Source organism: Mytilus trossulus, chromosome 7 (assembly GCF_036588685.1).
Source record: "Mytilus trossulus isolate FHL-02 chromosome 7, PNRI_Mtr1.1.1.hap1, whole genome shotgun sequence".
Lineage (NCBI taxonomy): Eukaryota > Metazoa > Mollusca > Bivalvia > Mytilida > Mytilidae > Mytilus > Mytilus trossulus.
In genome coordinates this window covers 66558385-66570885 of record NC_086379.1, presented here as the reverse complement: position 1 = coordinate 66570885, position 12501 = coordinate 66558385, and the positions used below count along the sequence as shown (strand labels likewise).

Here is a 12501-nt window from a genome sequence, read left to right as displayed (position 1 = left end):
CCAGTCTTTATTTAGTCTCTTATTACAGGCCCATTTCCACCATAAGAAAACATGGTAGAAACTAGATCTGAGTTGATGGTCCCTGCTGGGTTATCATTATATTTGTATACATCTCACCCAACACATTGTATAGGACTAAACTTCAAAGTTTTAACAGACAAACAGTTTAGCAGGACAATGTGGATAAAAGTTTGCTGACCTTGTTACAATTGCCCCTGACATAATATTTTTTTGGCAGATTTTTGCCGTTCTTGTAAAGATTATAGGAGCTATGTTAAAAGTAAATCATTTCAGCATGACATGATCTATCTACACTGAAAATTGAAGAAAAATCAGTGGACATCTTCTGGCGTATTAGTATCTAACTTAAAATCCTGAATTACAGGTTCCCCACTTGGGACAGGCACATACAAAATGTAAAAGCTTATAAATCTTATAAAGCTTGACATCAATTCAACATACCCTATGCAATACAAAATCAAAGATCAATGCACAAAATCAAAAATAACAGCTTTATATCTAATATCCTGTCTAAAACTTGATTTTTAAAATGTTTCAATTTAAGAAGAGAATGACAAAGGTTTCAAGTTATTTTCCATTATAGTTGATTTTTATGCCCCACCAATGATAGTAGAGGGGAATTATGTTTTCTGGTCTGTGTGTCTGTCCGTCCTTCAGTCTGTCGTACCGTCTGTCCGTCCTTCCTTCTGTCCGTTCGTTCAGGTTAAAGTTTTTGGTCAAGGTAGTTTTTGATGAAGTTGAAGTCCAATCAACTTCAAACTTAGTACACATGTTCCCTATGATATCATCTTTCTAATGTAATTGCCAAATAAGATTTTTGACCCCAATTTCACAGTCCACTGAACATAGAAAATAATAGTGCAAGTTTCAGGTTAAAGCTTTTGGTCAAGGTAGTTTTTGATGAAGTTGAAGTCCAATCAACTTCAAACTTAGTTTATATGTTCCTTGTGATATGATCTTTCTAATGTAATTGCCAAATTAGAATTTTGACCCCAATTTCACTGTCCACTGAACATAGAAAATAATAGTGCAAAATAGTGCAAGTTTCAGGTAAAAGTTTTTGGTCAAGGTCATTTTTGATGAAGATGAAGTCCAATCAACTTCAAACTTAGTACACATGTTCTCTATGATATGATCTTTCTAATTTAATTGTCAAATTAGACTTTTGACCCCAATTTCACAGTCCAATGAACATAGAAAATGATAATGCAATTCAAGTGGGGCATCCGTGTACTATGGACACATTCTTGTTTATTTGCTATGATTGACTGGAGGATTTATGCTTAAAATCTGTTTCAATTTCATGAAAGCCTTTGGTCCAGTTCTCATAAAGTAAGACTTAAGGCTCTTTTTGCAATACCTCTGTTAATTGTAATGACATTTACTTTCAGACTGTAATCTTCTTGTGTTTGACCACATAAGGTAGTAGCCGTAACTATGGTACTTTTTATGCTACCGCTGTAACCGAGGGAGCATTAAGTTTTACTCTTATCTCTCTGTATAAAGTATGACACATACATTCAAAATTAGTTTCTGTTCTCCAACTTTAGTTGGCCTCAACTAAATGAAACTTGTACACATTGAATGTGCATTATCATATAAGTCATATAACACAGATCAAGTTTGATTTTTTTGGTGGTGTCACTCACTGTTCTACTGTTTACAAATGGAAAGAATGGTTAATTTTTATAGGACCGCAAAATTTGAAAAAAATTTCGTCGTATATTGCTATCACGTTGGCGTCGTCGTCTGCGTCGTCTGAATACTTTTAGTTTTCGCACTCTAACTTTAGTAAAAGTGAATAGAAATCTATGAAATTTTAACACAAGGTTTATGACCACAAAAGGAAGGTTGGGATTGATTTTGGGAGTTTTGATCCCAATATTTTAGGAATTAGGGGCCAAAAAGGGCCCAAATAAGCATTTTTTTTTGGTTTTCGCACAGTAACTTTAGTTTAAGTAAATAGAAATCTATGAAATTTTGACACAAGGTTTATGACCACCAAAGGAAGGTTGGGATTGATTTTGGGAGTTTTGGTTCTAACAGTTTAGGAATGAGGGGCCAAAATAAGCATTATTCTTGGTTTTTGCACAATAACTTTAGTTTCAGTAAATTGAAATCTGTGAAGTTTATGACCACAAAAGAAAGGTTGGTATTGATTTGGGGAGTTGAGATCCCAACAGTTAAGGAATTTGGGGCCAAAAAAGGGCCCAAATAAACATTTTTTTTGGTTTTCACATAATAACTTTAGTATAAGTGAATAGAAATCTATGAAATTTAAACACAAGGTTTATGACCATAAAAAGAAGGTTGGTATTGATTTTGGAAGTTTTGGTCCCAACAGTTTAGGAATTTGGGGCCCAAAGGGTCCAAAATTAAACTTTGTTTGATTTCATCAAAAATTGAATAATTGGGGTTCTTTAATATGCGGAAACTAACGGTGTATGTAGATTCTTAATTTTTGGTCCCCTTTTCAAATTGGTTTACATTAAGGTCCAAAGGGTCCAAACTTAAACTTTGATTGATTTTGATAAAAATTGAATCCTTGGGGTTCGTTGATATGCTGAATCTAAAAATGTACTTAAATTTTTAATTATTGGCCCAGTTTTCAAGTTGGTCCTAATTGGGGTCCAAAATTAAACTTTGTTTGATTTCATCAAAAATTGAATAAATGGGGTTCTTTGATATTCCAAATCTAACTGTGTATGTAGATTCTTAATTTTTGGTCCAGTTTTCAAATGGTCTACATTAAGGTCCAAAGGGTCCAAATCATAATGTGACATAAACCTATATTGTGTCAACTATTTAATCACAATCCACATTTAAAGCTGTATCAAACTTAAAAGTTGTGTCCATACTTGTCCCATCTGTTCAGGGTTCTACATCTGCGGTCGTATAATGCTGCGCCCTGCGAAGCAACTGGTTCATTTTTGTTTTCTAAATTTTCTCAACCTAATGTTATTAATCTTATACACAATGCTCATTTAATTATCTCAAATCAGGTATGCAATTTGGTGGCATCACTTTTACCGTTGTGGAGTTATGCCCCCTTTACAAATGGAAAAATTGCTGAAGTTCCTGTTTTCTAACAGTTTGCCTCAACTATGTGTTATGACACATATACAGGATGCTTATTACTACAAAACTCAGGTCTGGCGGAAATACTTGAGGTATATTTTATGCAAGCAGGGGCATCATCAGTGTCCCATAGACACATTCCCCATTTATTTTGTAATGACTGGAGTGTCCTCTTTCTTTTGATTTATTTCATGAATAACAGGAGGCTAACTGGAATCAGTCTGGACACTACACATAGGGTGTTTCAATTTTCAAAGTTAAACATTCTGCTCCTTGCAAAGCAGCCATTTTTAAAGTGTAATAAAGGAAGAAATAGAAGGGTGTAACAACATACTACATATTGAAATGAAGCTATGACCCTTACCTGCTAACAAAGATATCTGCAAGGTGGTTTAAAAACAACTAGGTAAGTACTCTGATTACACAATTATGTGTACAAGTTCAATGAACCATGACATGTTTCATAACCATAAGTTGGCATAACACCTCAGAGGTTGTTGCTGGTTCATGTCTCACTTAGTCTGTCATATTTGTTTTGTTATAAATTAAGCAATTATTTTCTCAATTGAATTGTTTCATATTTTTCATGTCAGGGCCTATAATAGGCAACTTTATCTTAAATATGTGTGTTTCTCATTGTTAAAAACCAAACAGTTGCCTATAATTACTTACATCTACATGTTTAAACTTTGGTGAATAGTTGTTTCCTTAGCAACCATACCACATATCTTTATTTCTATATACTAGTAGTCAAATGTCACCTAACAATGACCATGTGTACGTAGTTCCAAGTTAATGTGACCATGACCTAATGGTAAACTACCTCAACCATAACAAGCATGTGTCCATATAAGGATGCTCCACTCACACTATCATTTTGATTGTTCCATTCAACTCTAATTTCGTATTACAATAAGAAAGATCATATCATAGGGAACATGTGTACTAAGTTTCAAGTTGGTCGGACTTCAATTTCATCATTAACTACCATGATCAAAAACTTTAACATGAAGCTGGACAGACAGACAGACCAATGAACAGAAAAATATGCAAGAGCATAAAAAGCTGAGAATGTACAAAATTTACAATATTGTGTGTCTTTGTTCTGTGAAGTTGGGGTCCAAATTGTAAGTTTGCATAAAATTTTATGGAGTTTAATTCGCAATGATAATATGTAATAAGTTTCAATTTAATGTGACCAGAACTTTATGCTAATCTACCTTAACCAAAATGTTTAACCTGAGAATGTTTTATTTCACACCATCATATTTCTATGCTCTTTGAACAATGACATCAGGATCAAAACTGTTCTTTGGTATTTTGTTAAGAAAGTTCACATCATAATTAAAATATGCACTAACTTTCAAGTTGGAATCAGAACAACTTCACAGAAAACTACCTAAACAAAGTTAACTAAAAACTTCAACATGAAATGGGACAGACTAATGGTGAACAAAAAGATGGACAGACACACAATTCAGCAAACATAATATCCACTAACTATCGTAGGTGGGCCATAAAAATACAGAAAATATATTATAACATCTGTGCTGGATAAAGTGAAGTATAAGGCTGGTGAAACTGATATTTTGTGAACACATCTATACCCCACAGTTTGATTATCTGTTTGTTTGTAGTTTTCTTAACAATAACATATAATTCATGGAACTTTATACACTTTTATTTTTATTTACATAATATCAACAACTAGAAAAATATCATAAAGTTTTTCTGTCCTGTTTCTTCAAAGAATGACTCCTTTTCTCGCGTAATCTTTCTCTTTGTTGTTTTGCTAGCCTACAAAAGTAAGAAATTTGAAGTATTAGAAAAGATTACATGAACTCATAAACTGTAACTCATAAGTAGTTTAAGTTGTTATATGTAAATGACAATTTAACCCTTCTTTTCATCTTTTTATCCGTTAAAAGTGAATTTATCATTTGACCTTTAGAAAGTGGCCATAAGGTGTACCAAGTAAATGAATGTTTGAAGAGCTGTTATTATCAGTGTCAATGGTATGTGTGCTGTATATAAATATTTGTCTTGTTAATCCATGAACTCATTGATACGATATAGAGTATTGTTATGTACAGTAGGTATTCAAAGTAACTCTTACTGAAATTTTGTAAAAGTCATCAGGAATCCACAAAATCTGAGGTCAGCAATTTAGATGATTATATTATTGATAAACAAGGAACTGAGAAAACAACAATTTTAAAACATTAAGAAAACAAAAAAATAATTAACTTATGGCAAAAGTTTTTAGAAACTGGCACTAACCTTTTATTCAGTTTCTCTAAATGCTCTTCTGATGGAGGTTCTCTTTCAATCATACATTCATATATAGCTGTTCTAAGTTTATTTATACAATCACTCTGATTTAATATATGTTTACGTGTTTTATGAGACATTGTTATAAAATATCCTTCTTTATTAATTCTGTTTTTTTCCTGAAAAAAAAAAGAAAAAATTACCTAACCTCGCAACTTGAACTTAATAATTCAACAAATAAGTCAGATTGTGGTATTTCTTAATAAACAATGCTTTACATTCATCATGTCAATTGGACTCTGGTGAAAAGTTGTATAATTGGCAATCATACTACCATCTTCTGGTTCTTATACTGGAAATAGTGTAAGACTGGTAAATCATAGATACCTAAGGATTAGATTTCAACTTTCTTACTAAGAGCAATCAAATAGAAAAAGCTTTTTTGACAACGGATTTTGAATTATGCAAATTTATGTCAAAGTTAACCTCGCTTTGTAACCAAAAAATAACCACATATGAGAAAATGTGACAGGTTCTCGATAAGGATTTTTGAAGGCGAGTCTAGGGACATTTTTAGCCATGATGAGTCCAACAGAAAGAAGAAAATATTTTATTGCAATATAATGTAATATTATTAATTCGTATATTTTAACAAATTTGATTCGTTTAAAGATAGTCACATGTTAAACTATATTTTCGAAGGTAGAGAAAAAACGGCGGATAGCAAAAAGCATATTGACCAGCAAAAAGCATATCGCACGGTTATTTTTAGAATTTCTAAAAACCGATATACTTTGTGATGTCATGTACTGAATTTCAAGATATTGTTTAACGTTTTATAACACATGATATCTGTCATCGATTATTTGACAAAAAATCTTTAAATACATAAGATGTAAAAAAAAAAAAAAAAAAAAAGGAAATGAAATAACAACTAATATGTTGTTACTGTCAAGAAGACAATGTAATATCTATACAATTCCAATAATCCTAAATGACGATTTTCATACAAATATGTCGGAAATTAATAATATAACAAATATAGCCTTTGTATGAGGTCAATACAGGATATATCGACCCAAAGAAGTATATCGACCTCGGACTTCGTCCTCAGTCAATATACTTCTTTCAGGTCAATACATCCTTGTATCGACCTCATACAAAGGCTGTATTTGTATAATATTTTAGTCTCCATTTCCTAACAAAGCAATGAAATGACATTAAATTCAGATCACTTTCAAACTTTTGCAATAAAATGATGATATTTGTGTTTAACTGTGTTCAGTTTATACAAAATATTTCAATCTTGATGCATCTGTGGAATCACCAGTTTTGAAAATGGGGAGTCCAGAACTCATGAACTAGCCTTAGTGAGAACCCTGAATTATGACTCAGCTTTAATACAACCCATAGCTCATATCCAAGATAACAATATGGGAGGAGGAATTGAGGAAAATGCTACCATTAAAACTTTCATTAAATTTATTTTTTGCATAATTGGCAGATTTATCTACTATACAGATTCTGTTTGGCTGTGTACATGTTTATGTTATAGCTGTGTGCATGTTTATGTTAGAAGCTGTGTACATGTTTATGTTATAGTCTTTTGTTTGCTTCCTTTTAATTGTAGCCTTATATTCTTATGATGGATACATCAAAGGAAAAATGATTATACTGTCTGTCCTTTTCTATTGGTTTTATGTATTTTGATATATATACATGTATGTGTAGAAATTATTTTACCTGCTCAAGAAATTTGTCTTTAAGGTTGTCTGGTATCCAATCAGCTGAGGCAACATGGAATCTGATTTCTACTTTATTATTTGCTGTAATAAATATCAAAATATTCCTCAATCAATAACATTGTATACAAAATTTGCAGCTTTATATTTAATTTTCAAATTAATATTATTATTATGAAAAAGTACATGTATATCAGTTTCACATTAATGTAAGTTAAACTAGAGGCTCTCAAGAGCCTGTGTCGCTCACCTGTTACTGTTTACTGATGTCGGTCTCCTTGGTTGGTAGGTTGGGTCATTAGACACTTTTTTTTAAAAGATACCCTAGTTATGATTGTGGCCAAGTTTGGTTAAAAATGGCCCATAGTTTAAGAAAAGAAATTTTTGTACAAGTTACAAAAATGACGAAAAGTTGTTCAATATTGACTATAAAGGGCAATAACTCCTTAAGGGGTCCTCTAACAATTTTGATCATGTTGACTTATTTGTAGATTTTATTTTGATGAACATTATTGCTGTTTACAGTTTATCTCTATCTATAATAGTATTCAAGATAATAACCAAAAACTGCAAAATTTCCCTAAAATTACCAATTTTAGGGCAGCAACCCAACAATGAGTTGTCAGAATCATCTGAAAATTTGTGAGGGAATAGATCTTATTCTAATGAACATGTAAATCTTGAAAGATTTACCCTTAATGTCTTAGTTTCAAAGAAATAATTCAAAAACTGCATTTTAACACTGTTCTAATTTTAGCCATGTCGGCCATTTTCTTTGGTAGGCGGGGTCATCGGACACATTTTTAAAACTATATACCACAATGATAATTGTGGCCAAGTTTAGTTAAATTTGGTCATGTAGTTTCAGAGAAGAAGATTTTTGTACAAGTTACAAAAAATGACGAAAAGTGGTTAAAAATTGACTATAAAGGGCAATAACTCCTTAAGGGGTCATCCGACAATTTTGGTCATGTTGACATATTTGTAGGTCTTTCTTTGCTGAACATTATTGCTGTTTACAGTTTATCTCTATCTATAAAAGTATTCAAGATAATAACCAAAAACTACAAAATTTCCTTAAAATAACCAATTCAGGGGCAGCAACCCAACAACGAGTTATCAGATTCATCTGAAAATTTCAGGGCAGATAGATCTTGACCTGAACAATAATTTAACCCCATGTCAAATTTGCTCTAAATGCTTTGGTTTTCGAGTTATAAGCTAAAAACTGTATTTTACCCCTATGTTCTATTTTTAGCCATGGCGGCCATCTTGGTTGGATGACCAGGTCACCGGACACATTTTTTAAACTAGATACCCCAAGGATGATTGTGACCAAGTTTGATTAAATTTGGCCCAGTAGTTTCAGAGGAGAAGATTTTTGTAAAAGTTTACGGACGACGGACGACAGACGACGGACGCAGGACGACGGACGCCAAGTGATGGGAAAAGCTCACTTGACCTTTCAGGTCAGGTGAGCTAAAAACAGGTTTGCATGGATAAATCTTATCATACAAGATAATAAAACATATTGGCAAGAATCATAACTATTAACTGACTAGAAATAACAACATGTCATCAAACAGATATGACATTGACTTCTTTTTTGGGAATTCTAACATCTACAGGAACTTTTTCATTCACAGGACATCTAGGGAAAATGAGGTTTCCCTGACTGGGCTTTTAGCTTTAATCTTTGGGGCAATCACTCCCCGGCAATAATATGTTATATTGATATTACTTAAAGAAGAATAAACAGTTGTTCCAGCGAGTTCAAGTGAAATGAAGGTCAGCATGTTTCTTCACTTATACCCAGTGTTGCTTTCAAGATGATATTAGAAAAAATATGTTATAAATACATGAAATATAATCATTCTATATAACTAAAGGGTTACAAGTATAATTAAAACTCTTTAAGAAATTTTGATAGATTTATAGCAAATCTTAAGTTTCCAAGTTTTTTTGTCAATGACTCCATAGTGTTAATTGACTATTTTCATATTATCTAAATTTTGACTCCACAGTATAATTTTTCAACAGGTTATTTTTTCTGAGGAATTGATTCTCTGTCATGTAAGAGCAAAAGATCAATCAAAAATATAATCTGTGCAGTTTTTAGGAGAACTTTATTTGTTTTTCTGATAATTTTGTTGTGTTAATAAAATAAACGGCAGCTAGTTTTCCACATAAATTGTATCCATTATATGTTTTATTTTACTTTGTTACTTTGATCTTATCTGACTGAGTACCAAGATGTCCTACCACTGCAAAGTAGGTAACCTGTCAAAAAAGTATAAACCACTGAATCAAAAGTCGGTAATATGAAAAAGGTCTATTGTTTTTTTAAATACTTACATTTGTTAACACTTTGGCCTCCAGGTCCACTTCCTCTGGAACTTTTTATCTCTAATTTTTCTGAATTAAAAAAAAAGATTTTAGCAAACCAGGTATATATCTATTCCAAAAGTTATAATTATTGAGTATAATTTAAAAATAAATTTTAAAATGCATACAAGGTTTCAACAAATATGTCTTTGAAAGCCATAATTGTCTGTCTATTTTATAGGTTGTAATAATAAGCTGTTATAAACCTTTACTTGAAATCAAATGTATCAAATACTGTTCAAACATTTATACCTCACAACAAAGCAATTGAAAATAACAATATCTGGTACTGACTCTCCACTACTCCAGAATGACTTGGTAAATAAGGAGTAAATTTAAGTATCCAATATATTTATTACTGTTATGATCATGACTACACCTCTGTTGACCTGGCTCACATGACCACAACGCTTTGACCATGCATTCATAATCACACATTATGACAATATACATGAATGAGCTTACACCCATGTACAATGGACCACTGCAAATCTTTACAGAATTTAACTACAGAAAGGACTAAAAAATTGCAAACTAATGCTTTAATGTGCTCCCCCCTATTTCTTATATAAGCCAGATTATTGCTGGTAATGATTACTGACACTATAAGAAGGTGATTACTGAATCCTGTGTTAAAAACCAAGTTAACGTACCAACTGGGATGAATCCTGTAAAACCAGGCTTTGCTGTCTCTAATCTGTTCTAAAAACAAAGAATAACGATTAATATGAATTCAGATGTCTGTTAAATGAGAACAGGTTATACATGTTTAAAAAAAAGTCATCATGTTATAAGAAAAATTTAATAAATATCTAATTTAAAAAATTCTATTTTACATTTACATGTATTGCTCTGAAATTACACTGAAACCACAAAAAAAAATTCACATACAATACAATTAAAACTTCAAACTTGAACATATATATGTCATGAATGTATGACAGAAGAAGTATACCCCAAAGAGAGTCTTTCTGTCATTCATATTTTCTGACAATATATAGTAACAAGATGACTTAAGGATGTACACCTCTGAGGAGCCAAAAATTTCTAGAATTAAACTTTTTTTCTTAACCTGATTTTTAGGTTTATAAGACTGTAAAAAAACAATTGGTGAAGAAAAAATCATATGGTGGTGTGCTTCTTTTTTTGCTACGGCCCTTTGAAAATGCCCAATTTTGATGATTTTCTCACTTTTCATCGATTTTTACCTATTTTTGGGCTATTATCGTGAAAAAAATCAAAGTTCCACAATTAAACTTTTTTCCATACTTTCCATAAAGATGAAGTGGACCAATCTGAATAAATTTAACTTACAAAAACTATAGGTAGGTGTTAATATAAGAAAGTTTTATCATATTTTGATGCTTTTTTGTGTAAAATTTACCATACTGCCAATTTTGTATTTTTATGATTTTTCTCATTTTAAAGAACAAAATGCATATTAATTCAACTTTTTTGTTATAAATGATTGAAAAAATACATATCTAAGAAATTTGAAAAGACCAAAATGAGATGGGATGTATATTATTCTTGTAAAATCATTTTTTGTATCCCTCACCCATTTTCTCAAAATTCTGACTAAAAATACTGACTTGAATCGTCGTAAAATTTGAAAACTGGATTATTCAAAAACCGTTCATGGTAAATACACAATTTTTTCACAGAGTTATGTTTGATTATAATATTTTTAAAATTCATTGATATTTTCCACTTCTATCATATGTTTTGGAAATAATTTAAGAATGAGATTTCAACGAGACTGAAAAGTCAGAAGTGTCTGAACTTTAAGAAATTATGCTTGAGACCCAATTTTAAAACTGAATCGTCACTGATAGTTTACTCTGACATCCGAGGGCTAATTTGCCAGACAATCTGGGGCCATGGGACATCAGAGCTCTTCCCGTATCAAAAAGTGGATATTTGCCCACCCAAAATATTGATGCCCAATTTATAAAATTCCAAGGCCCCCAGTCTGCTCCAGAAGCGATGAAGTAGCGCATCTATTTTGGGTGGGCAAATATCCACTTTTTGATATGGGACGAGCTCTGATGTCCCACAGCCCTAGTCCAAATAATTATGACGTCTTGAAAGGCTACTATATTTTTTTTCTTTGACGCAAAAATATAATAGCCTTTCATTTTCAAGATGTCATAATTATTTGGACTACCACGACCCCAGCTTGTCTGGCAAAACAGCCGTCAGACGTACGTCACTGACAACTTGAAATGCTTGCAAATAATTTTTCAAAATATCTTGCTCAATATTGTTCAAAATATTTCCTCAAATATCCAAAAGTAATGATGAAGTAAATAGGAATAAAAGTAAAAATAACAAAAAAATTTCAAGACATCATAATTTTTGAAACTTGGAAATCACCTCTTTTAAAATATCAGGATTGCTATTTGGGTAGATTTTGTCTATGCTGTATATGCTCTTAAAACCATGGCGTTGATAACTTGTCAATTGCTTGAACGACGAATTAATTAAACATTTGTTACAAAAAACTCGAAGTGCCATGACTTTCAATTACCGGAAATGTCAAATGAATATGTAATAAAACACGAAGTCGGAAACGACGACAAAATTCCGGGTTTATCACTTATGCCACACTGCCTTATCTGCCACAGTCTCATCAGCCTTACTACCAGTTTGGCCATATTTTGTTAAGTTGTGGTTTTCATTTTTATGGAGGCGATGAAAATGTAACTGTTTACAATCAGATATAATAAAGAAAAATACATTGATTGAACCAGGAACATATATAGACAACCTAGACGAATAGACAATAGACAATCGATTTATTCGCACAAACACATTTCCATTAAATGGTTATGGCATACAAAATTAAGACAATAAACTGACAATACATATTAACTATACTGTTAGATGAGACTACTATAACACACGAAAAACAACAGTTTCAAGCTTTTATAATTCAATGCGACCTTTTAACACAATTAATTGAGAATTGAAATGGGGAATGAATCAAAGAGACAATAACCCG

General features: G+C 31.8%; 1 protein-coding gene across 1 annotated transcript; it reads right to left on the bottom strand.

The window, feature by feature from the left end:
* Positions 1–4764: 4764 nt before the first annotated feature.
* Positions 4765–12039, bottom strand: LOC134725622 (large ribosomal subunit protein mL62-like). The gene is made up of 6 exons (XM_063589580.1): positions 11874–12039; positions 10151–10199; positions 9468–9527; positions 7114–7196; positions 5380–5549; positions 4765–4896 (listed from the first exon to the last, which is right to left on the bottom strand). Exons 1-6 carry the CDS (start codon positions 12012–12014, stop codon positions 4818–4820), a joined length of 582 nt encoding a protein of 193 aa, XP_063445650.1. The 5' UTR covers positions 12015–12039; the 3' UTR covers positions 4765–4817.
* Positions 12040–12501: the final 462 nt, after the last annotated feature.

What these genes read in the sequence shown, in the direction of transcription:
- LOC134725622 (XM_063589580.1), bottom strand. Translation starts at nt 12,014, where the DNA reads ATGGCACTTCGAGTTTTTTGTAACAAATGTTTAATTAATTCGTCGTTC. An exon ending in AAGACAAATTTCTTGAGCAG is followed by an intron (nt 5,550 to 7,113) that starts GTAAAATAATTT and finishes TTTTTTTTTCAG; the next exon opens with GAAAAAAACAGAATTAATAA. An exon ending in TTAGAGAAACTGAATAAAAG is followed by an intron (nt 4,897 to 5,379) that starts GTTAGTGCCAGT and finishes TTACTTTTGTAG; the next exon opens with GCTAGCAAAACAACAAAGAG.